The sequence below is a fragment of the Takifugu rubripes genome, chromosome 19, assembly GCF_901000725.2.
Source record: "Takifugu rubripes chromosome 19, fTakRub1.2, whole genome shotgun sequence".
Lineage (NCBI taxonomy): Eukaryota > Metazoa > Chordata > Actinopteri > Tetraodontiformes > Tetraodontidae > Takifugu > Takifugu rubripes.
Window position 1 is genome coordinate 3,169,402 of NC_042303.1, and position 25,445 is coordinate 3,194,846.

Here is a 25,445-nt window from a genome sequence, read left to right on the forward strand (position 1 = left end):
TTTTGGACAAAGGCTGCTGTCTTTGTGACACGCAAACATGCAGAGAAAGACGAGGCGGTGAGGGCTCAGCAGACATGGTTCCCTGGAAAGGAAATATCGACGCTTCTCACCGTCTTGTCCTCAGTCGTGTGTCCTCGGAAGAATCTCCGGGCTGCTGACGAACCTTTAGCCTCGACAACCTTCCATTAAGCGTTCTTCAACAGAATACCGGGCCCAGAACACTCCTGTTTATTGCGGGTGTAAAATCCAGGCTGCCACTGTGAGCTCCTTACTTTCCGGCAACTTGAACGCAGCACCGCGAGCACTGGCGGCTTGTGCGCGAGGTACCTCTTCAGGTTGTTGCTGCCTCGGTCCCTGGCCTTTGTCGCTTCCTTCCACCCCTGTCAGCTCCCCCACAGACTTTTCTTTAGTTTGATCTCCCTCCACCCACTCTGGAGATCGCTGCAGCCACCGCGGGCGCAGAAAGCGGGTTGACCAGTCGCACAGGGAACTAGCCAATGATGGACGGAGAAAGTTAAACAGGGACCAATGACAAGGGCATGGCTCGGTTTTTCGACCAATCAAATACAGTTTGAGGAAATGATTAAAAGAGTGGGCGGGACTCAATGAATTACGGCTCTGCTTTACTTCCGGGTCTGTTGGCGCGTCATTAATGATGGCTGAGATTTTAAGTACAGTACAGTGGCCTTGTAGTTGATGAAATAAAGCAAATATATACTCAAGCTTTTTGTAATTACACTTATGTTATCTTTGTGTGCATATATATGTGTTAGATAGGTTGGGTTAAATGCTTGGATTTTAAGAATTTTCTTTATGTAACTGATCTTGGGCTGCTTTGGTATTCAGTTAATCTGCATTTATAGTTCAGGTGTAGTTGCCCAAGATGCACCTTTGTGTGCATTTATGCAGGGTTGGGCTGCATCCAAATGCCACTTTTAAATGTAACTGTCAATTCCTCTGGGAGAGAATGGGCTAAAAGAGAGAGAGAGGATCCCAATGTGTCTCCCCCCCCCCCAGACTTACTTATTTGCTGTTATGGTTTGTGTTCTGCTGTGTCTTGTCCTTGTTTTCTCTGCTTCTCCTGCAGTCCTGTGGGGGGGCGGTGAGACACAACTGTAGTTAATTCCCAGTTTGAGCAGCTACATAAACCATCCTCTGGTCAACTGTCTGGTCAACTTATTATTATTATTATTATTATTATTATTATTAGTGCCCTGTGTTGTGAACTTTGAACGTTGTCTCTGTGTATTTTATTATTCTTCATGCTTGCATCATTATTATTATAGAGTACATCAAAGCCATCCTACCCTCATCATAAATATCTATTATATCATGATTGAATGTACCAAATAATACACAGCAACAGAAATGTGAGCGTCTTTTCATTGAAGGTTTGGTTTTAGAGTTAATGAGCAGCATCTTCTTCTAACGTGATTGAGTTTCTTCACTTTTGAAGCTCCACTAAGTGTGTTGTCCAGTTTACCCTCACTCATTTACTGCAGGATCCTGCAGAACGTGGCGTGCTGCACTGCAGGACAGAACTCCAAGGTCGGGTCTAGAAAGTCACTTGTGTTCATCATATGGGCTGGATTATTGACCTGAACTCTGAAAGAGGAGAACCACACACTGTTACTGTTGGACATATTTATTAAAACACATTCAACAAATACACAGAATACAAAGAAAAAGATGACAATTCACTTCTTCATCCACTTTGCTGTACAACACAGACATGGGGGCCTGAACGTTGCACCAAGCTCATTGTCCATCAGCGCCTCCGTGAAGTGAACCGTCCTCTCGGCTGCTTCACATGCTGTGCATTCGCTGCAACAAAGGTGCCTTTTGTCATTCATTGGGGCCTTTTCTTTAAGCTTTTGAAGCCATATTAAAAAGCATGTACATACATTGTCAACATTTTTATTCTTAGACTGAAGCATTTTTTTTCTATTAGATCTTACATTCATACTGACTTCAGTTTGATTGCAATTCATCTGCCTATTGAGTTTTTGAAGCCGTGAACACGTCCCAACTTCAGGGCAGAAAAAGTCTTTCTTTCCATTTTTTAATCTTTAGATTCAGTACAGATGACGCACGCTGCGACTCTATGGCCATACCACTGGCAGACATTTTTTTATTTTCCCCCAATTGATACAGCTGAGCAGGATTAATCAGAAAGAAACTGAAATATTTACATGTTTGTGAGTTTCTAACCGCATGTCAAAAACTGACATGGACAGAAAAATACTGAAAAACAATAAAGAAGAGACTACAATCTGATAAAGCGCTTTAAACCATAATTGATGTTTTGAAACCAGTAATTATACCTCCAAGTTTGTGTCTTTTCAAAGAACGCTTTGTGAAGAAGACTCAATATGCAATAAGCAGGGTTGACAAAGGAGTTTAGGGCGAAGGAAGTAAGAAAATACACTTAGTAACTGTACAACACAACCAGTTCTCTTTTCGATTTGTCCAAATCCAAAGCCAAATAAGTGCCTGATCAATGGCTTCAGCTAAGCAGATGATACAACTGCTCTTTGGAAACAAGAAGAAAAGTCAAATATACGTCATGTACAGCAAAGATTCTGGAAACACCTCAAAGTAAATGAAATTATAATGCCTATGTTCATTAATGGACTGTCGCCTCAGCATCTAGGTGTGTCACAGGGAAAGAAGGAGCCAGGAAGCTGCTTGAGCAGGTGAAGCAGTGAACAGCAAAGTCTCAAACAATCTACAAACGTGCAGCCTTGGTCCAACACAGAAAACGCCTCAATAAAGCCTCGATCTCACCAAGTCACACGCTGCACTCATCACACAGACGCATCTTCAGTAACGGTACCGCGTGACCAAGTGAATGTAATGCTCTTATAGCGTCAGAGAATTGGAAACAAAAAACAGCAATTCTCAACTCTAGACATAAAGTCAAATTTACACCATATACATATATGTCACACAACAGGGGCTAAATAGCCTCTTGGGATTTAACGCCAATCCTGCATGTCGATACAGATTTGTGTGTTGAATCCCAGTTTACAGTGCAAACCCTCTTGGTCATGACGCTAGTGTAAGGCTCTATAACATTCAGATATAAGAAGCACAATCACAATATCGGACCATACATTTAAAAAAAAAAAATCATATCGATTTTTGTCACTTCCACAGCTTTTTTCTTCATGTATGTTGATTCTGATTCATCCATATGTTTTTACAACTGTTAATTATGATTAGATGAGATGATGTGAGGTAAAATAAACAGCAGTCTCTGAGTTCACCTCGTCCGAGAAGCCAACCGTAACAGGTCCTGACACCACAGCCAAGCATACTGTTTATGCAGGTTGGCCAGCGTTTACGTTTCTCCAATTTGCCCAGCAGGTGGCAGTCTATAGAGGGATTAGATTGACACAGAAGCGTGTCCAGCTACGACATGATCATGATTCCAGAAATGAAAAGCTTGTCCACTGGTTACCACGTTAATGACAAACTACTGTGATTGGAAAGAACAGTAAGAGTCCAGAGGAGAATGTCCTTACATTGTACCATGATTGAAATGGCCCTCAACGATGCAGTGAACATGTTCCAGTGGGGCAAAGTCACAGTGAATAGGCAGAGGAATAAAGTCAACAGAGAGAGAGCAGACATCAGGGAAGAAGCAAGCCGGCACAAACAAAGCAAACAGCTCTGAGATGAAAATCAGCCCCAGCTAAGAAAACCAAACTCGGTCATTACAACCTCGTCTTCAGTTAGACCTGACTGCAAAATGAAAATCCTCTTAAAACAGAAAAAAAACAAGCTTGATTGCTGCTCCTATGGTTCAGCTCTCCAGCAAAAAGGGCAAAGATCTGCTGAGATTATCATTCTTGAAGGATAAAAGTGCAATTCTTAAAATCGATACATTTGCCTCGAAAAAACTGATTGCCTCATGTAACCCCAGAGAGCTCCACTTCCATGATTGGAGACATGGACGTGGAGAGAAGAGAGGAGGACTCAGAAGAGGTGGGTAGTTGGAAAAAAATCCATCCCTGGGAGTTTCTGACCATTGGTCCATGTGGCCAGTCTAGTCCTCAATGCAAATCACATCGCTCGGCTTGCCAGCCTTGAGGTCAGGCGTCATCACATCTCGTAAGGTATCGAGGGACTTCTTATCCATGTGGCTTACGGGTGGTGGAGGGCCATTAGTGGACACTGAAATGGAAAGAGGGTTAAGAGTCTTAACCTAAGACTGTGTCGAGGAAATCACACATAATGTGGCTGTGCAGTGATGGTAAAGACATCAAAGATGTGAAGAATACAAATACAGTGTTCAAATCTCACCCTTATCCTTTCATTCACTTGTTGGCCATAAAATTCATCATGAAAATGTCATGTGTGACTGATCTGGAGAGCAGCCACATGCCAAGGTCACTGCAGATGCTCTGGTATAGAGCCAAGTAGAATTTGGAGTGAGTCCTTCCACCATTTCCACAGCGATGTGCTTCACAAAGTAGATATCCCAATAGACAACACCTGAGGAAAACGGTTTCCTCGCCCTGGCTGTGCGTACCAACCGCAGGCTGCCTGATTTCTCTCTGCCAGGATAATTTGGAACAGACTGCACCCAGTCTGTGTACAAGCTCTGACTGCCCTCCACCTCCAGGCCTCTTTGTGCTGGAACCTGAACATGTGGAGGAGCGGAGAAAGCTACGCCGGTCGCTACACCAACAGTGTCGCTTCTTTTGATAGCGGCAGGGTGACGGTGTGGGCCGGCACACTCGAAATCATTGGAGGGAAGGCAGACAGATATCGAGATGCGATTCTGCCACCAGTGGCTAACCCATATCTCCACAAAGTAAGCACCTGGGAAAGCTGCAGGTCTCAGATTATAACCAGATTTGTGAGGTGGAGAGGGCGGAATCGCCTGCCAGCAGCCCTGACCTCGACCCCAGCCGAACACTTGTGGGATCACCCTGTGGGGTAACCTTGTGGGATCACCTTGTGGGGTCACCTAGTGGGGTCACCTTGTGGGATCACCTTGTGGGATCACCTTGTGGGGTCACCTAGGGGGGTCACCTTGTGGGATCACCTTGTGGGGTCACCTAGTGGGGTCACCTTGTGGGATCACCTTGTGGGGTCACCTAGGGGGGTCACCTTGTGGGATCACCTTGTGGGGTCACTCTGTCTGTGCCACAGTGTCCAACACAACCATATTGGCTGACATGGGGCAAATTTTGGTGGAACAATGGGCCAAAATCAGGCTGTGTCAGGCTGTTGTGGCTGCAAATGGTGTTTCACAAACTACTGACACTCCTGTTTGCTAAATGGGACGTTAAATGGCCAATATGCCATGTTTCTTTAGACTCCTGTCATCCAATCCACCAAGCTCTAAACAAGAGTGAATGCCAGAATAAGCTGTTTGGCAGAGACCACATGCTCCGCTCTGCTGCTCATCTAAAAAGAAGGCCCCCACAAATATGGCACCAATTAAAAGGGAAATGAGCAGGCTTTAAATGATGCAGGCTTTGTTGCCAAGCAACATTGTCACTAAACGGAACTAATCTGCATAACCGTTTTCTTTTCTTTTATTTCATCTTCTCTTTTATTTGCTTTATCCATGTGACTGATATTGCTGCTACTTTTGCTCGGAAACAGTACAAAGTTCAAACACAGCTTAAATGATAACTGCTTTCATAAAATGAAAACAATTGCAAGCAGAAGCTGTAGACACTTACATCTACTTTAATGTTTGCAATCAATGAAATATTAGTTTAGTAATTTTATCACATCCCATGAGTTGATTGCGTGGTTGTAATTGAGTTTCCCCTTGATCTACTTTTTCATTTCTCTGTCTCCACGTGGCTTTTTTATGTAAAGAATGTACTGTGAGTTGTATCAGCACCTTCTGGTCTTGTGTTGTTTAGCATTGGCATGGAAGCAGCAGCAAACCTACCACTGACATAAGGGCCAAGAGGCATTTGGCTGTAGTTCACCATTGGCTGCCCACCAGGGCCTCTGAAGCCTCCACCAAAGCCACTGCTGTACATCTGAGAACAGCCAAATCCCCCGGGACTAAATGACTGCAAACAAGAATCAGACATATTTGTAGTTGAATATTTTTCTTGTATAAAACATAACGTTGAAGATTCAGTCATATTATAAAGACACCATCCACAATGCTGGCGGAGCTCCAGCATTGTTCAGGGCCTTGTTCCACAACATGGAGATATCAGAAGTGTGCTGCACCCCGGAATGGACTGGGAATATTGGATGGGAAATGGACAGGATGACGATTTAGATTGTTTACATGATTGTTTACATTCCAGCAACTTTTCCAATATAGTATTACAATATTCTCTAAACTATCATTATGATGACTGAAAGTGATCACTGTGATTCTACACTCCCAATATTTCGGGATGGGGCGGCAGGAACAAGCAGCTTGTTTTGGGGCCAACAGAAAGATGTCAGAAAAACATTAAATATGAATGAGACGTTGATATTTCATCTTTACACCGTCATGTACTATAGGGAAACAAGCTAACGCTAATTATTACTTTGAGACATTTGTCGTTCTAGGTGCGAGACGTGCAAATCCAGACCCCTCAAGGGCCCGATTCAAGACGGGCTTTCTATCGTACGGGTAACACTTTCACCGAAACCAGGTTCTGCCCGGTAGGACACAAAGCCTGGCTTGAATCCGAGTTGGAGGCTTAAGTTTAAACCCCCACCTTCGTGGGGTTGGTTTAAACTCCACCTAAAAAGCAGTTTGATGCCAAAGGTTGGACTTGAACCTATCACCTGCTGCGACGGAGGCTCGCTCCCTCGGCTGGTGAGACGGCTCAATATGCTCCGCTCCGACATCTGCAGGCGAGCAGAAACGGGTGGAATCCTGGAAAGCATGTTGGGAAGCCGCGTTACGTCTGCTTTCATGTCACTCAGAAGTTCCTCCAGCTGGTTCAGCACTGTCAGACGAGGAAAAAACAGCTTCAATGTCTGTAGAGGCAACAGCCTCGAAGAAGATGTTAGCCAGCAAAAAAAACCGAACGCAAATGGCATCAAAATAATAGATCCGAATTGATCTGATGACTACAGTTGGCAAGAAAACACATCTGTCCTTATTAAAGAGAGTTCAAGAAGATGAGTTCAATGTTTCATCTGAGACATTCAACTGTCCCAGCAGCCTCTGGGTTCTTTCCAAACATGCACAATCACTGTGGGCACGTTTTCACAATGAGTCAAACGGACAAAGTAGGAGCCAAATATCATTTGGCTGCAGACAGACCAACGGTGTGAAAACATGTTTACAGGCTTCTGTTTGCCCTCCATTTACTCCGGGTGGATGAGCGAAACCTTTCATTTAAAAGGCTTGGCTCCAAAGAATTTATACAAATATGTATTAAAGCAGGAAAAGGCTCAGCAATGACAGGTTCCTGTGGACTCAAGGCTCAGATCACCCCCCTGTGATTCTCTTCTGGGCAGCATCTCTTCCATCCACGTCCTCTCTGGAAGCCTCTAATTGAAGCCTCTCTGCACAATAAATGAACTGTCAGCAAGTAACTAAATGCACAAGAAAAAGCAGTTTCTGTGACGCTCCAAACTCTCCTCAGCACTATAAACACATTTTTGGTTCTAATTTGGGAAAAAAAGGATTTTCTTTCTAGAACATCTCTTTAAGGGCTTGAGAGCCACAAAGTAGTGGTTTAAGTTTTAGTGGTTAAAAATGGGGAAGGTTTTTCTTTTGTGTTTTGTGGTAACTACATGAATGCCCAAGTTTGTGTTTACACTGGGTTTATGTTAAAGCTTAAAGTTGAAACCATAAGCTCTCTCTCTTCTGTGCAGTGGCATCATGAGATCTTCACTGACGAGATTTCCACTCTGATCCACTGACAAAATTGTAAGTGCGAGAGAACCGTAGAAGACATAACATTATTCTATTCATATTCAATGATGTAAGCTTTGTTCCCCAAGCCTCTGCTTTGGTGCCTCAGCTTTGTGTCGCCCTGCTCGATCCCTATCAAGGACCTGCGACCTTACACCTCCCTGACCTTCTTCATCTCTACATTCTGTGGTCAGCCTGGCTCCTCTCAATCCGTGGCTCCTCTACCTGAAATATCCCTGCTGAAATTTGATTCTATGTTCTACTAAAAAGATATTTGAATCCTTTTGGTACAAAGATGAAGCTCAGAAGTTTCAATGTTCTCAGTTTCTATGTTCTAAATCATCTTAGGATGACAAAACAACCAACTGTCTTGCTGGATAACAAGACCACATCTGATGTTTTGTGATTCCCAACTGCCTTTTCAGGTTGATTAAAGTTAAGCATCAGTGTGAATTTGTGTTACACAGGCAGCACATTGGACCAGAAAAATATGACAGGAAGGGTGAGACAGACGAGGCAAAATACAACGGTCAGAGGAACTGGTCACCACTGTTGCTTATGTTTGAAAGTGGACCTTTGTGCAGCACAGCATTGGCGGGCTTGTTCCCGGAGAGAGACTCTTTGGAGAGGTGCTGGTGAGACTCTGCCAGACATTCCACCTCTGTGAAGCGAGTGTTCAGCGCCATGGCCGGGTGACTGGGCTCCTGGGTCATATTCAAGTAAGCCGCCCGCCTCAACTGCTCCTCTATCACTAGTGCCTGCTCCAACAACTACAAAGAATTTTGGACATAATAAATACTTTAGTCCTTTAAATATTGCAGACTCACAGAAATATTTCTACCTATAGAGACTCAAATTGCCTTAAAGCGGCGAGCTAAGAATTTGTTCTTCATCTCTAGGTAGTTGCCCTTGTGCATTTCAGTCTTAAAGGGCTCATTGAGAATAGCATAGCGTGGGTCATTCTGGATGTCCTGCCAGCGGGCGTAGCCATGTCTGCAAAGGAGCGCTAGTCAAGGGAAACAACCGTCCAGCATCTGACAGAAGGAATTCTATCAAGCAGTTCATACGACCCTGAATGATCAGCGTAAGGATACGTTACGATACCAGCCAACAGCCAGTAGTCATGGCGACGATGCCATATGTCATTCATCTTCCCAGAGGACAGTGCCGCTCGCTCCTCTGTTTGCCAAAGAGTGTGAAGCTCTGATGGGGAAAAAGCACAACCAGAACATTTTAAAACGATCTGTGTCAGGATTCCAAACGGATTCCAGCAGCTCTAAGAAGTCAGAGAAGACGTGAGAGCTAAAAGACACCCTGCAGGGAACAGAAGGACCCTGCGGGAAGAACCTGCCGCTTTGGACAGGATGAAAGTAGCATGTGAGGCCAAGCGTTCTCGCCCTCGTCTTAACCCGCTTAATCGCTTTCGGGGTCATGGGGCAGGTCCCCCGCCCGCCAAATGGGTCCCCATGGGAAGGTGTTCTCGCACCTTCCCCTACTACCAGAACACCTTCCATGTGTTGCCTGCCCTCTGCCATAAATACAGACATGAATATAAGGTAACAGAAAATCCCAGCTCCAATGGAAAAAAGGGCTTCATCAGGATGAAATGACTGAATGAATCCACTCATATTGTCACCTCTCCGTCTCCTCTTTGGTCTTTAAGGGAAGTAGAGGTAATTCTTACCTGTAAAGCCCCCATCTGCAATATTGAACATGAACTTTGCTTTGAATCCATTCTTATCCTCCTTTTTGCTCTCATCCATCTCTTCCAAAGTCTCTCTCTCCCCATTCAGGTGACCCTCCACGATGTCCTCATTCTTTGCATCCTCTGCAGGGGCAAATAGGAATGTGTAAAAAGATGAAGGCGGACAGCAATGGGAAGCTCCCATCTGCAGCAAGTTCACCTGGCTTCTTCTCCCGGTCTTCATCCTTTGCTGGAGGGCCGTCGTTGCTACGCTTTCCTGAAGATTTCCCTGTTTCTTTGCAGGTCTCCACTGTGGATAAAACCCCACACGACTTAATCAGAGAACACATTCAGGATTTATTTTTTGATTTTGTTCCTACATTGCAAATTTTTCAGTGTGTTGCGGCTAGATGGCTGTTCTGATGGCTTCAAAACTGGATCTTTTGGGTTGGCAGGTAGCTCTGTCTGGGTGGAGGGCAACTCCGTTCTGCCCCTCTTATCTCCTGTTTTCTCATCTGAGCCGACCTTGCCCTCTTCACTGTCAGATACCTTCTCGGCTACGGATGCTGTGTCCGCCCACGGGGTCTGCCGGGGGGAAGGGGGGTCAGACAGGACAGTGGTTGGAGGTCAGCTTCAGAAGTTCAAAGGTATTAAAGGTTTGATCGAAGATTCTCAGAGGATGAGGTGGCTAAAGGAGCGACGTACCGTGAGATGGACAGTTCAAAGAAAAAAGACTTACTTCCTGCTCTGCGAGCATCTTGCAGTCTTGCTCAGTTACGTCTTTGTCCTCAGTGGTACAGGACAGAGACTCGGGCTTCTCTACAATCAGACGTTTTCTTTAACATCTTAAATTGACTCTCAGCTTACAGCCAATTAAGGAACATTCATGATGACGTACGTCATGCGGAAAAAACAACCTAAAATTAAAGCTTTTTAAAATGGTGGACAGTGTCACATGGAGTTTAAACTCATGTTTGAATTAGTCATCTAAAGCCATAAAAACAAGGCTGGACGTCCGATAAGGGACACCTCAGCTCATCTCTGTGACTGGGGGACTGATGAAGACATCAGCCCTGTGTGTTTGTCTCACTGCTTCTGACCTGGGGGGACAGGAGTGCTGGGCTGAGTAGCGACGGGGCTTGCCAGCACCGGTGTGTTGGGGTCAGAGGACAAACTCTCTGTCAGCTTCTTCAGCTCCAGACCAATGGGAATCAGATCTGGAGAGCTTAACTTGCCATTGACGTGCTCAAATTCCTGCACCTGTAGAAAAGAGGTTGGACTTCAACCACAGCAGATCAAAGTATTTTTTTTACCACTTTCTCCCCTTCTTGGTCCTGAGTTGCAAATGGGCGTCTGAACGAGTTGCCAGCTCATCGCTGGGCGCTAATTCAGCATTGGGGCGTCCAGTACCTTGCTCAAGGGTCCCTAGGCAGTGGTCCGGCACCTACACATGCTACCAGAACACCTGTCAAAGTTTGGTGGGTAGACAGACACACGTGTGTGGACACACACAGGAGGGTGGACGGACACACTCGTGTGTGGAGAGACACAGGCGGGTGGACGGACACATGAGGGTGGACGGACATACGCGGGCGGACAGACACAGGTGGGCGGACGGACACATGCAGAATCTAAAATTTCCAAATGGAAAACATGATTCTAAAGCTATTTTTAAACTTTTACATTTTCTGCTGATGAACGCACCTTTTTCCGGACGAGCGACATCACTCCGATACGGGTGAGAACGTGCTGGCGAGACAGCCCCTCGCGTGGGACGCCATCAGCAAAGGTCTCTGCTCCATCTGCCCCCGGCTCACACAGGTGTCTCATGAACAGAGACACGTAGGCCCTGAGGAGAACAAGCAATTCAGCCAACAGAGCTGAAGCTCAGCCGAGTAGCAAAACATTCAGTTCTACAATGAATGGAGTTAAAAAGAAGATGGGTTATCATCAGCAGCATCACTGAGTCCTCGTAATAGCATAAACTGTTCCACAAGTGTCCACCATTCCAGTGTCCTCATTGTTTGTTCATGGCTCTGCCCCTCAGGGGGAGAGCGATATGTTTCGACGTTTATTTTTGTACGTTTTATACCTGGTTTTGCTGATTTGGACAGAGTGGTTGTTGCTGCACATCGCACCCAAGTGTGTTTGCTATGAACTTTTCTCCTGCCTCACACCAGCTGAAGAGCTGAAGGGATGCAGGGCCTCGACACACACGTAATGTTACCAACAGCAATCAGAACAAAATGATTTAGAACAAACAACACGGCCATATGTGGGTAATAGCATTATCATGGTCTTGGTGCTAATAACACGCAGAAGCAAAAGTCTATGTTGAAACATTTCTCATCCAAACACATGAAAACACATCAAGAGCTACAACCCATCAATGTCCCAGCCACCCCTGTCTGAGGTCTCCTGAGGTAAATTGGGCTGAGGTGAAGGGCTAAACTCAGCCGTATGAAAAACCTTCATGATCACCCAATAACAGGAACACTTATAAACCAACGAGACATCCATGAAAAAGCAGTTCTATCTGATAGATCTTCTATCTATTCATCAAAACTCTGTTGCATGTTCAAACACAATACACTCTACACCAGAGGTGTCAAACTCAAATACCCAGTGGGCCAAAATTCAAAACTGGGACAAAGTCACAAGCCAACATTGATTTTTATTGAAAAAAATCTTCCTCCAGCTATAACAGGGAACCTTTTGATATGGACCCAAACTAGTTTTGCTCAACAACTGAACATGGAACAAGCAAAGCTTAACACAATACAATATATCATTTATTATTGCACACATGCAAAATTGAAATTCAAATTTAAAAAAACACATCACCAAAAAACACATTATTTGCAGCCTTCTGAATTAAATTTCAACAGTAATCTTTTGCCATTGTAAGTTAATGTAATGTAAATGTAATGCCTTTTCTCTTCTACTTTCTGGCACCTTGGAGTCATTTCCAGGTGCTTGTACTTGTCTTGGTGTTGCGTTTTATAATGTCATCTGTTGTTATCCTCCTTGTAATGCACATTGGTAAACAGACATTCTGCCTCCTACCTGTTCAGAAAGGTCCTATTTTCCTAATTTCCTATTTTCGGTTTTCTCCACCATCCCTTACAGCGAGGGTGATTTTTAAATGATATTATCATTTCCTTTTTACGACATATGTGTGATTTTGGATCCTCTGAAAGCTTTGGCTAACATAAGTGTATTATCCTTTTGCGTAGTAAAAAAAACTATATAAGGTAACACATGACCGCTGAGCTTTAATGAGTGAACTAACCCAAGGGTTGACATCTTTTTTCCACTGGTTTTCTGGTTTGGTGCATTCTGATAGAGCTTAAACTATTTCAAACATGATGTTTGGTAACTGTGGACAAGCCTGTTAATGTTCAGTGAGTAAATAATATCATGACATGTTACAAGTTGCCATTTCCAAGTCAAAGATTGCCAGATTGTGAAGAAGACGTTACCTAAACTCGCGCTCACTCTTCCCCCTCAGGTCTCTCACCAGCCAATGAGTGTTGAAGGCATCCTGTGGAGGCATGCCCCAGCGCATGATGGCATTGAGGAAGGCTTTCCTCTGGCGAGTATTGAACCCTAAAACCTGTTTATAAGGCGACATTGATGAGGCTGGAACCAGGGCTAAGATTAAAACTGTTTTCGTTTAATTAACAGCTATGATGTGGTTGTGGTTAGTTTTAAGCTGCTCCATGTCATTCATACCTCAATACTGCCCCCAACGCGTGCCAGCAAGGGCGGCAGGGGCTTGTCCTTGTCGTTCTTCAGCTGACGACGAGAATGTCTGCGTCCACCTACGGTAGAAACCAATCTAAATTGCCTGACTTCATTAAATTATAGAGCCAAATTTTGTTCTTTTTAACACATCAACAATTAAAATAAAAGAAACAGACATGTTACAGACTTTGTAACTAGCCATGCTTTTAATTCCCTCAAGTGAAAACAGTGTGGGGAAAAGAATATAATACAGTTCAGCCATTTTTCTTTTGTCTGTTACCTTCAGGTCTTTCCTCAAAGTCTTCATCTTCATCCTCGGATCCCACTGAGTACTCTGACTGATTATCTGAAAGATCATCCTGCCATTCTGAGCCACAAATAAACAAATATATATGTATATATATAACATATACATATAGATAGATAGATAGATAGATAGATAGATAGATAGATAGATAGATAGATAGATAGATAGATAGATAGATAGATAGATAGATAGATAGATAGATAGATAGACAGAGAGACAGACAGACACAGACAGACAGACAGACAGACAGACAGACAGACAGACAGACAGATAGATAGATAGATAGATAGATAGATAGATAGATAGATAGATAGATAGATAGATAGATGCAGATGTTACGTTTAGCACTCTAAACGTAACATTATGTTTGTGACCACCTGGGGGCGCAATAAAACGAAGCAGTCCGACAGGATGGTTCAACATGGATGGATGGATGGATGGATGGATGGATGGATGGATGGATGGATGGATGGATGGATGACTGGGTGGATGGATGGATGGATGGATGGATGGATAGATGCATGCATGCATGGATGGATGGATGGATGGATGGATGGATGGATGGATGACTGGATGGATGGATGGATGGATGGATGGATGGATGGATGGTGAATCTGTACCCAGACACAGGAAAGTCTAGAGACACAGGAACCTCTCCTTCAGAACCACTCACAATGAATGATGAAATCATGAATGCAACACAGGTTGGCGTCACCAGCAGAGCCTACCTTGGTCTTCCTGGGTCGCGTCGTTGTAGTTGACCTGTTTTCGGATGCGCTTCCCCTTGCCGAGATTTCGGGCCAAATCCTCCTGCTGCTGCTCATAGTGGTGGCGCAGGAGTTTTTCCCAGTAGTCAGGATCGACATTCTCTTCCTGTTTGATGATCTCCCGCTCCACCTCCTCCTGAACAAAACATCAAAGCCATTTATGGATGAAAGCGAAAGCAACCTGTAAAGACAGTCTTTTACTTGGGTCTTCTGTCCTTTCCCCCCTGTTTCAGCTCTTACCTCTCCCTCCTCCTCTTTCACCACATACTGAGCCACCTTGAAGGAACTCAGGTACTCATTCATGTTCTGAATCTCTGTGTCTTCAGTGGCGTCCTGGCTGCGGTCAAGTAGTTTGGAGATGGCATCGTCATCATAGTGGATCACGTTGCCCTCCTCGCCATCTTTGTTGTCACCTATTAATGGCAGCAAAGAACAAGGTATTTAAAAAATGGAATAAATCTTATTTTGACAGAAATCAACTGTCTACTAGACTTCCAGGATTAATACTTGAAATCGACTGTTCAGACATACCCATGGCTCGTGCCGCTTCCATTTCATCCTTGAAAAGTTCCTCAGTGCCAAACTTCAGAATGTCATCCAGCTCTTGTTTGGACATGGAGCCGGTCTTGGAGCCGAGTCCAGGTCGGACCACCAGGTGGGTCAGCATCATCTTTCTTTTAGCCACCTGGGTGATCCGCTCCTCCACGGAGCCCCGTGTCACAAATCTATAGATCATCACCTTCCTATTCTGGCCAATACGATGAGCTCTGCTAAAAGCCTGAGAGGAAAGTGAGAGGGGGAAGTGAGAATTATGGGCGGAAACTTTTGATGAATATTTGCAGTTATTTGCCACTAATTCTTAATTGGGATGATTGGAATGTGTCCAATCAACCTAAGCTGGGTTTTTGGTCTTTGCCCAGGTAAATCCACCCAGGACTATGCTAACCAAAAACTTTCTTAGGATCTCAAGGCTCAAGGTTAATTTCTTTCTACCGTAATTTCCGGACTAAGAGCTGCTACTTTTTTTCTACACTTTAAACACTGCGGCTTATTCTACGGTGTGGCTTAATTATGTTTTTTTTCGTGGCGCACTATCACAACTATTGTGAATGAGTCATTTTTACTAACCCTCATCAACAAGGAAAATACTAGAAGAAAAGCATATGATGCTGCTTTTAAGTTAAAAGCGATCACTCTGGCGGTTGAAGAAGGAAATCGAGCTGACGCGCGTAATCTTGGCATACATTACGGTAATCAATGGCGAGAAGGTGGAGACGCCAGCCTGCAGACCTGATCCAAAGCAAAAAGACGACAAAAGCTTTTAGACGTAAACATCGCAGGTGGCCCGAGCTTCAGAACGTTCTGGAAGACTGGGTCAACACACAGAGTGCAGGCGGCCGCGGTGTTTCCGCTGTACAAATCAGACGGAAGGCAAAAGCAATCGCCACCGCAATGAAAATAGAAGATTTTAGAGGTGGGCCATCGGGGAGTTTTAGATTGTTCATTGTTTGAGTAAAAAAGCATAAACAACGTCATTTGTGTGTAGCAGAGACTCGTCTCTTACTGTAATAAAAACATATACCGGTACTGAATGTTTTCGATCTAATTTTTCATATTACTACGTGGGATACCTGCGGCTTAAAATCCAGAGCGGCTTGTATAAGTACAAAATTGATTTTCTTTCTAAAATTAGATTATGCGGCTTATAATCAGGTGCGCTCTGTAGTCCGGAAATTATGGTATTTGGTTTGGATGAATTTCTTATGCCTGTAACTTTATTACCAGTAGAACTATCTATCTATCTATGCATCCACCCTATCATCCAACCATCCATCCATCCATCCATCCATCCATCCATCCATCATCCACCCACCCATCATCCATACATCCACCCAATCATCCATCCATCCACCCACCCACCCATCCACCCATCCATCATCCATCCATCCATCCATCTATCCATCCATCCATCCATCCACCCACCCACCCATCCATCCATCCAATCAATCATCCATCCATCCATCCAGCCATAATTTTGAAAGTGTATGAATGTCTCTGACAGTCTGTGGACCAAAACAAAGTACTTGGATGTCGTTGTGAGGGTTCCAGTCGGAGTCATAAATGATAACAGTGTCGGCACTCGCAAGGTTGATGCCAAGACCTCCGGCCCGCGTTGAAAGAAGGAAGCAGAACTGCTGAGCGCCTGGTGCTGAGATGATAGATTCAACAGGCACATTAATGAAAGCATTTCAGAAGGACTCAAAGATCAAAGAGAGAAGATGTGGGATAACAAACTCACCATTGAAGCGGTCAATGGCCTCCTGCCTGAGGCTTCCTGTAATCCCACCATCAATACGTTCATATTTATAACCCTCAAATTCCAAAAAGTCCTCAAGTAAATCCAGCATCTTTGTCATCTGTCAAATTTTCAATTAAAAAATTTTCAGATCAGAAAATCCAAAGTGGGAAAAATCAGAGGAAAAACAAGAATGGAGCTAAGCCTTATTCCATGAATGTGATGCCTGGTCAGTATTTTGAGGTGGAATTAATAATAGGAACTTTAAAAGTCAATTACAACTCATCATGAAAGTCATTCTAATTTCACACAAGTATTTCAATCACAACCCCTCCATCAAAGCCAAACTGGTCATTGGATTATTGTCATTGATTAATTACCACAGTTTATACTACCGGTATTTCTATTTCTTGGAGAGAGAACAAAATCCTTTTTCTAAAATCCAAACTCTTTAATCCCTTCTGAAATATGGATCCCCTCAATGTTACAGAATTCTTTGGTCCACCTCCTCAGATGAATCATCTCCAAAAACACCAGCATCATAAATATATGCCTTAAAACTCCCAGTGAGATTTGGTGCAGTCAGAAAAATATCTAATCAGAATTGTTCCACCGAGAGTGGATGGAGTGAAACATGGAACCTCGCTTGATGACCAGCAATGTACCTTTTATTCTACATCACAAAGAGGTCCGAAAGCTGAGGGTGTAAATAGATATATTCTTTGTACGTTGGCTCTCAAATGTGACTAATTGCAGAAGAATTTAAAGACAACTGACAAAGGCAATTTTGGACACGATCATATAATCTGAAATCATGAACGTATCATCTTTATTATGGCTTTTCAATGAAAGAGTGTTTTACAGGTTTGGGTTGTTACCTGAGAGAAAATGAGAACTCTGTGTCCTTCATCCTTGAGTTTCTTCAACATTTTCTGAAGCAACGTCAGTTTTCCCGATGACTTCACCAGTAAATTCCCATCATATGAGCCGTTGGGTAACATGGGAGCTTCCTGCAACAGAAAGTCCCACGTGAACCAAAGCACCTAATGAATACGTCCAAAAAGTGTCTGTGATGCCAGCCAGGTGCATTTGCTTTACCACAGCAGCCACAGGGAACAGGTAGGGATGGTTGCAGCACTTCTTCAGGTCCATCATGATATTGAGCAGGGAAACTTGGTTCCCCCCTCCTTTGGAGTTTAGAGCCTCAAAGTTTCGCGTCAAAATAAATTTGTAATATTTCCTGGATGGGACAGAGGTCAAAAGTGAAAAGAAGAAATAATTAAAGGCCTGGTCCCATTTCATGATACGCCACATAATATTCACCTTATTGCTAATCTGTATCTTTATGATGATGGTTGACTTTATAAACATTAAGATTAGCGTTATGTTGTTTCACTCGTTATACTGATTAACTGTACAAATCAAAATGGCTAATATGAATCTTAAAAAAAAATATTGAAGAAACGTTTTGCAGAATTCTAGTGCTTGTCAGTTCAAGTAGATGTTAATGCTGCAGGAAAATAGTATAATTGTTTCTTTTTGAAGAGCTGGTTTATCTCCAGTATTAAGTCTGCAAATCTAAGGACATTTTTGCTTTGTCAGTGAAACGAAGGCCATTATAACACCAAGATGGGTTTCCTCTCCTGGCATTACTCACTTCTGCATTGGGCTGAGTTCCACTCTGACAATCAGTTCTGTCTTTGCAGGCATGTTCTTGAATACATCAACTTTCAACCTTCTCAACATGTGAGGACCCAGAACGTCATGGAGCTTCTTGATCTGGTCCTCTTTAGAGATATCGGCAAACTCTTCCAGGAAACCTTCCAGGTTGCTGTGCAAGTGATGGGTCAATTGTTATCTCATGTTGACAACAGCATCATAACGCTAAAAGCAGGAAAGACCTACTTGAAGCGCTCTGGCGTGAGAAAGTTAAGCAGGTGGAAGAGCTCTTCCAGGTTGTTCTGAAGAGGCGTTCCAGTGAGCAGCAGCTTGTAGTAGATCTTATATCCATTCAGAATTCTGAAAAACTGCTCAGGACATCACATCCCATAAGTTTTATACAGGCAGATCCCGTAAAAATGCAAATCTTACATTTGGAACATGTATAGCATTGTATTTTATGGATGTGCATCAGTAGGAGACACACTGTCCTACCTTTGATTGGTTGTTTTTTAGTCTGTGGGCCTCATCTACCACTAAGCAGGCCCATGTCACAGAGCCCAGAATGGCTTGGTCAATTGTGATAAGTTCGTACGATGTCAGCAGAATATGGAACTTAATTGGAGTGTCTTTCTGCACAGTGGACAGGGGAGCATCAACAACAACAAAAACAACAAACCTGAACAATGAAAAGCAAAGACGTGTGTACAGTTTTCATCAGATAAATGTCCAGTAAATAGAAAAAAGCAAGACATTACACCTGCCGTACCTTCATGCGGAACACCTTACGTCCTGATTTTACTGCGCTGTCTTCAAAGGTGAATTCATTCTCCCTGATGATTGCCCTGCTGTCTTTATCCCCTGTGTACGTTACTACATAGAAATCTGGTGCCCACATCTCAAATTCTCTCTCCCAGTTGATGATAGTGGACAGAGGAGCACTTACCAAGAAAGGCCCCTTAGAGTGACCCTAAGAGTGACATTGGACATTGAAAATCCTACTTAAGAAAAAGTAACAGGAAAACAATTGGAACCAAAAATAACTATTGACCCTCCAAATCATTTGCAGTTCCTTTAATATTGGACAAACAGAATAGTAATCTAAATTTGAACTGCACTTTAATAATACATTAATAACTGATAATTTAAGGTTAGAAGTTGATTCTCTTCTCGAGATTCATGGTACTGTTGTTAAATGCTTGAAGAAACAAAAGAGAAACTGCTTTAGCCTTACCTCTTTATAAAGAGAATAGAGAAACACTATTGTCTGTACGGTCTTCCCCAGGCCCATTTCATCAGCCAGGATGGTGTCTGTGCCCTGAGCCCATGAGAACCTCAGCCAGTTCAGGCCTTCTAGCTGGTATGGATGCAAAGTTCCCCCCGTGGCGTTAATGTACCATGGCTGGTGCTCAAATTTAATTGTTGGCTGGCAATACAAGCAAAACAGATGTCTGTTAGAGTGGAATCACATGGGTTTATATTGTTAGTGTGAAGAAACAAGATCTCAACTTACATCTATGATGGGAGCATCAGGGGGGATCTCTTTCTTTGGATGGCACTCTTTGAGTTTTTGTCCTTCCAAAACCATCAGGGGCCGCTGGTCCTCCCCGAGTATTTGTTCCCTGGTAAATGTTTCCAGAAGAAGTATCATAAGCTAAACGGCTTAGTATCACAGACAGAGGAAAGGGCAGAGTGATCGCAATGCACTTTGATTTGAATAACCCTGACCCCAACTTGGTTCCTGCTGATAAGAGAAAAAACCTGCAGGTTAGGATATAGACCGAAGGGGAAATGGAGGCCAGACAAGACTGTTTTGAATGCACAGAGTGTGACAAGTTGCACCTGCAAGAGTGACATCAACATCGACTATAGGCCGTGTCTGTGTCAGCCTTCATCACCAAAGGCACAAAAGGCATCAGTGTTAAAAAGAACATCATCATCATCCAGGTCAAACAGGCTCGCTTGAGGACAATTCATATAGCAATTCAATTCAATAGCAGAAATAGAATATGTGGCAAGATAAATGGGTTATCATTACCTACAAGTGAGCCCTGACACCGAAGCTGACATTGACTTCCTAAAATGAACTAAATAACTTTTGTGGGAGGTTCGAGGCACCAAACAGCACCACTGCAGAAAAGGCTGCACCTGAATTGATGGAAAAAGCCGTCTGTGGTTCTCAACTGGTTTGAGGATTAATTTCATGTTGTGACCAGTAAAATAAGGTACCACGCTTCCATTGGGAACAGCTTGGAATGCCGCTTACTCACACTCCTCAACAGTAGGAGGCAACAATGCCCTGCAGTACTAATGGACTCCCACCATTTACATACTGAAGAAAACCTGCACTTCATTTTCATATGACCATGGTCAAACGCAGGCACAGCATCGTTTTGTTGTTTTCTCCCGCTTATCCGGATCCGGGTCACGGGGGCAGCAGCTTCAGGAGGGATGCCCAGATAGCCCTCTCCCCGGCCACAGCTCCTCTGGGGGGACCCCTAGCCGCTCCCAAGCCAGGCGAGAGATGTAATCTCTCCACCTAGTCCTGGGCCGAACACAAGGCCGCCTCCCGTTGGGACATGTCGGGAACACCTCTAAAGGGAGGCGTCCAAAAGGCATCCTAGCCAGATGCCCGAGCCACCCCAACTGACTCCTCACCCTATCTCTAAGGCTGAGCCCGGCCCCCCGGCGGAGGAAACTCATTTCAGCCGCTTGTATCCGTGATCTTGTTCTTTCGGTCATCACCCAACGTTGATAGCCATAGGTGAGGATCGACCGGTAAATCGAGAACTTTGCCTTCCGGCTCAGCTCCTTCTTCACCACGACGGATTGGTTAAGCGCCTGCATCACTGCTAACACCGCTCCGATCTGCCTGTCAATCTCATGTTCCACCCTACCCTCACTCGTGAACAAGATCCCAAGATAGTTGAACTCCTCCACCTGGGGCAGGACCTCCTCCCCAAACCGGAGAAGGCACTCTACCTTTTTCCGAGCAAGGACCATGGACTCTGACTTGGACGTGCTGATCCGCATCCCTGCCGCTTCACACTCGGTCGCGAACCGTCCCAGCATTTGTTGGTCCCTGTTTGATTGCGCCAGAAGAACTACGTCATCCGCAAAAAGCAGTGATGAGATCTTCCGCTCACCGAACTCGACACCCTCCACTCCCCGGCTGCGCCTAGAAATTCTGTCCATAAAAGTTATGAACAGAACCGGTGACAAAGGGCAGCCCTGGCGGAGTTCCACCCTCACTGGGAACGAGTCCGACTTACAACCGGCTATTCGGACCAAGCTCCTGCTCCTTTGGTACAGGGACTGGACGGCCCTTATCAAGGGACCTTCCACCCCATACTCCCAGAGCACCCCCCACAGGATGCCCCTGGGGACCCGGTCATAAGCCTTTTCCAAGTCCACAAAACACATGTGGACTGGTTGGGCAAACTCCCAACGCCCCTCAAGCACCCCAGCAAGGGTAGAGAGGTGATCCATGGTTCCACGACCGGGGCGAAACCCGCATTGTTCCTCCTCGATGAGAGGTTCGACTATCAGTCTAATCCTCTTTTCCAGCACCCTGGCATAGACTTTCCCAGGGAGGCTGAGGAGTGTGATCCCCCTATAGTTGGAACACACCCTCTGGTCCCCACTCTTGAAAATAGGGACCACCACCCCGGTCTGCCAGTCCAAGGGCACTGCCCCCGATATCCACGCTATGTTGCAACCAGGACAGCCCTACAACATCCAGAGCCTTAAGATACCCCGGGCGCATCTGATGCGCTCCCGGAGCTCTGCCGCCAGGCAGCTGTTTCACTACCTCGGCATCTTCCGCTCCGGAAATTGGATGGTCCACCTCCTGGTCATCCAACTCTGTTCTACCTTGAGGATACGTGTTGGTAGGATTGAGGAGCTCCTGGAAGTAATTTTTCCATGGCCGGATAATTGCCCCAGGAGAAGTCAGCAGCTCCCCACGCACACCTAACACGGTGTGGGTGAGTTGCCGCCTGCCGCCCCTAAGGCGCCGGACAGTTTGCCAGAATCTTCTCAGGCCAGACTGAAAGTCTTCCTCCATAGCCTCACCGAACTCCTCTCATGCCCGAGTTTTTGCCTCCACGACTGTCGCGGCCGCAACCCGCTTAGCCAACCTGTACCGGTCAGCTGCTTCCGGAGACCCACAGACCAGCCATGACCTGTAGGCCTCTTTCTTCAGCCTGACGGCTCCCCTCACCTCTGGTGTCCACCATCGGGTACGGGGATTACCGCCACGACCAGCACCAGTGGCCTTGCAGCCACAGTTCGCAACAGCCGCCTCAACAATGGCGGAGCTGAACATGTCCCATTCAGACTAAATGTCCCTTACCGCCCTCGGAACACGATTGAAGCTCTGTTGGAGGTGGGAGTTGAAGGCCAGCCTGACAGGTTCCTCCACCAAGCGTTCCCAACAGACCCTCACTAAGCGTTTGGGTGATCAGTTGACAGTTCTGCTCCTCTCTTCACCCGAGTGTTCAAAACATATGGCCGCAGATCAGCTGACACGAGTATGAAGTCAATCATTGACCTATGGCCCAGGCCGTCATGGTGCAAGAGCACCAATGAACAACCTTATGTTCGAACATAGTGTTAGTTATGGCTATAGTTATAACTACGACAAGCACAGAAGTCCAATAACTGAACACCACTCTGGTTCTGATCGGGCAGACCGTTCCTCCCAATCACGCCTTTCCAGGTCATGCTGTCGTTGCCCACGTGAGCGTTGAAGTCTCCCAGCAGCACGATGGAGTCCCCAGTCGAGACACTGTCCAGCGTCCGTCCTAGATCCTCCAGAAAGGGCGGGTACTCTGAACTATAGTTTGGTGCATAGGCACAAACAACCATCGGAACCCATTCCCGTCAGAACCTAAAGGCGCAGGGAAGCAACCCTTTTGCTCAACCGCGAGAACCCCAATGTGGAACTAGAGAGTCTGGGGGCAAGCAAAAAGCCCACCCCCGCTCTCTGTCTCTCACCCTGAGCAACTCCAGCGTAGAAGGCTGGCTCCAGGGTGGGGCCCCTGTAACCCTCCGGGCCGGGTACGCAACTTCCCTTTTTGGTGTACCAGACACAACATCGACTACCTAAAATAGGCATTTTCTTCTATTTGGGACAAAAGAGGACAAATACTTCAGTGTGTTTTGAGCAGCTACATAGTGGCACAAGAAAACATCAAGTTGTAAAAGCAAAAACACCCTTCAAAGACAGAGCTGTTGAATACTTTCAAAGAGGACTTCAAGACATCACAAATGTGTCTTACTTCTATGTGCTTAAAGTAGGAACAGGCGGGTTCGCATTCTACCAGGTAGCACATCGTTGCAGAGGAGCTTATCCTACCTGCAACTGTGGATGTTGTGGGAGAGGTGTTTCATCAATTCACAGCATCCACACTCTACTGTAGGTTGGCGAATTAAAGATTTACCAGGTAAACTTAAACAACAGACCGCAGCCCGCAGTGAGGCAAGTGGACAATTTGGAGTACAAATGGTCAAATCCACAGACATAACAAGCAATGCGGGTTGACTTGTGTACGTAAAACATGTGTGGGACAGGGACGTACTGGAACAATTTCTCTGGAGCTCCCTACTACAGGAGCTGCCTACTACAACAACGGTGGAGGCGTCAGCTCCTTGGAGCTGTACTCAAGTTCCTTGGCTTTAATCTGGGACACAAGCATCGCTATCACAACTCACAAGGGATAAAATTTAATGCTAAAGTTAAAACCCTGAGTTTGATAAGTCTCAGCCTTAACTGGCCAGTGAGTATTGATAAAGTTTTATAACATGACTCCTCATGTACTCATCCTAAATAATCAACTGTAATCAGCATAGCTATGAGCCATGTAATCGTCATCTCAGCGCTGACACCTCTTCTGGTACTCTGTCATGTTTTTGGTACGAATACGCAGACAGGTACCTTCTGAACAAAAGGCCCATTTTTCCTCCAAGCTACAGTTAAATCCTGTCAACACAGTGCTGCTACCGAGACAGGAAAAAACTCAGGGGGTGTGAAAAGAAAACTCATGAAAGCTAAGAATGGAACTTGGAGCTATTAGGGGGGTGCATTGGGAGGTCCTAGCAGCACAGGAGATGGTGCCGCTGCTTCATAGAACATTAAAGGAAGCCATTCAAGTGGTAAACTACATTAAGAGAAGAGCGTAGAGTTTTTTCAAAAACTGAGCAGAGACCTTGGTAATGAGCATGTGTGTCATATCGAGGGGAAAGGATCTGTCGCATTTTTACGAGCTACGAGCTGAAATTTGTGCCTTTCCTGCGTGGAACAACTCACCTCGTACAGAGCTGTTTAGCAGCTTTGAACCATGAAACACATTAAAAGTGTCTAAGTAGGGGCATGAATTTTTGGAAGAAAATGACAAAATTGATGCTTTCAAAAAGTTCTAAAAACTGATTCAACATCTTCCCCAGCACCTGTCATGGGACAGAAGCTGGACAGGGAGAATGTAATGAACAACACAATCATGGCATATAATAAACTTCTGGGGTGGTTTAACGACTACTTTCTTGAGAAACAAAGGCATGAGAACGGATACACAACCCCCCTTTGGAGTCAACATAAAAAGCATCATGCCAGCAAAGAGGAGAGTCGGCGAGTTAAGCTGTCATGTGACCCCAAGTACAACCCCAAATGCAAGTTCTCCCATTCACTCCCACATTAAAATAGTGTTTTTCGAACTTTAACGACTGATAAGGTAGCGACACATTCAAATAAAGTTTCTTTTGTAAACTTGATTATTTTTGGTTTGTTTATAAAAACACTGCCACAGTTTTATTTCCTGTTAAAGCATGAAGCCCTGTTGAGTGTTAAAAATGTTGAGCTTCTGTGTTATGTTCACTGATTTGTCCTCAAGATGCACCTTTTGCTTTGTTTGTGTGTATCGACACACTTTGATATCTTGCACTATGTCAGGTTCAAACTGCAACGTGTTTTTATTAAATGCATTTGAGATGTTGAAAGTTTTCCTAGATTTGGGTCATGGCTGGTGGATCCTGAAGCTAGACTAGTTGAGGACTGTTGGTCCTCTATACGCAGTGGATGGGTCCTGGGATAGCCCCAGGACCTGGGTACATACCTGGTGCGGAGTTTAGGGAATGTG

General features: G+C 44.9%; 2 protein-coding genes across 9 annotated transcripts in view; both read right to left on the reverse strand.

Annotated features, from left to right (window-relative positions):
* Positions 1-485, reverse strand: part of arhgef10la (Rho guanine nucleotide exchange factor (GEF) 10-like a) — an 81,682-nt gene extending 81,197 nt beyond the window's left edge. For both annotated transcript variants that reach the window (XM_029826522.1, XM_029826521.1), the window contains exon 1: positions 111-485. The gene's annotated coding sequence lies outside the window, so the exon portion shown is untranslated. The remainder of the gene's footprint in view (positions 1-110) is intronic.
* A 1,144-nt stretch (positions 486-1,629) lies between these two features.
* Positions 1,630-25,445, reverse strand: part of chd5 (chromodomain helicase DNA binding protein 5) — a 49,119-nt gene continuing 25,303 nt past the window's right edge. For 2 of the 7 annotated variants that reach the window (XM_029827455.1, XM_029827452.1), the window contains 29 exons: positions 19,823-19,931; positions 19,544-19,735; positions 19,079-19,279; positions 18,805-18,942; positions 18,556-18,677; positions 18,308-18,481; positions 17,749-17,890; positions 17,529-17,660; positions 16,654-16,771; positions 16,439-16,563; positions 14,886-15,132; positions 14,595-14,767; positions 14,316-14,490; positions 13,561-13,647; positions 13,269-13,357; positions 13,016-13,149; positions 11,238-11,382; positions 10,634-10,793; positions 10,273-10,352; positions 9,914-10,118; positions 9,754-9,843; positions 9,534-9,677; positions 8,944-9,052; positions 8,710-8,842; positions 8,424-8,619; positions 7,429-7,497; positions 6,769-6,932; positions 5,921-6,047; positions 1,630-4,179 (listed from right to left, as the gene is read on the reverse strand). In XM_029827455.1, the coding sequence (XP_029683315.1) occupies positions 4,052-4,179; positions 5,921-6,047; positions 6,769-6,932; positions 7,429-7,497; positions 8,424-8,619; positions 8,710-8,842; positions 8,944-9,052; positions 9,534-9,677; positions 9,754-9,843; positions 9,914-10,118; positions 10,273-10,352; positions 10,634-10,793; positions 11,238-11,382; positions 13,016-13,149; positions 13,269-13,357; positions 13,561-13,647; positions 14,316-14,490; positions 14,595-14,767; positions 14,886-15,132; positions 16,439-16,563; positions 16,654-16,771; positions 17,529-17,660; positions 17,749-17,890; positions 18,308-18,481; positions 18,556-18,677; positions 18,805-18,942; positions 19,079-19,279; positions 19,544-19,735; positions 19,823-19,931 (4,108 nt within the window). In that variant the 3' untranslated portion in view covers positions 1,630-4,051. Of the gene's footprint in view, positions 4,180-5,920; positions 6,048-6,768; positions 6,933-7,428; positions 7,498-8,423; positions 8,620-8,690; positions 8,843-8,943; positions 9,053-9,533; positions 9,678-9,753; positions 9,844-9,913; positions 10,119-10,272; positions 10,353-10,633; positions 10,794-11,237; positions 11,383-13,015; positions 13,150-13,268; positions 13,358-13,560; positions 13,648-14,315; positions 14,491-14,594; positions 14,768-14,885; positions 15,133-16,438; positions 16,564-16,653; positions 16,772-17,528; positions 17,661-17,748; positions 17,891-18,307; positions 18,482-18,555; positions 18,678-18,804; positions 18,943-19,078; positions 19,280-19,543; positions 19,736-19,822; positions 19,932-25,445 lie in introns of those variants that run through there. The other 5 variants (XM_029827453.1, XM_029827454.1, XM_029827458.1 and 2 more) reach the window with 5 other exon arrangements.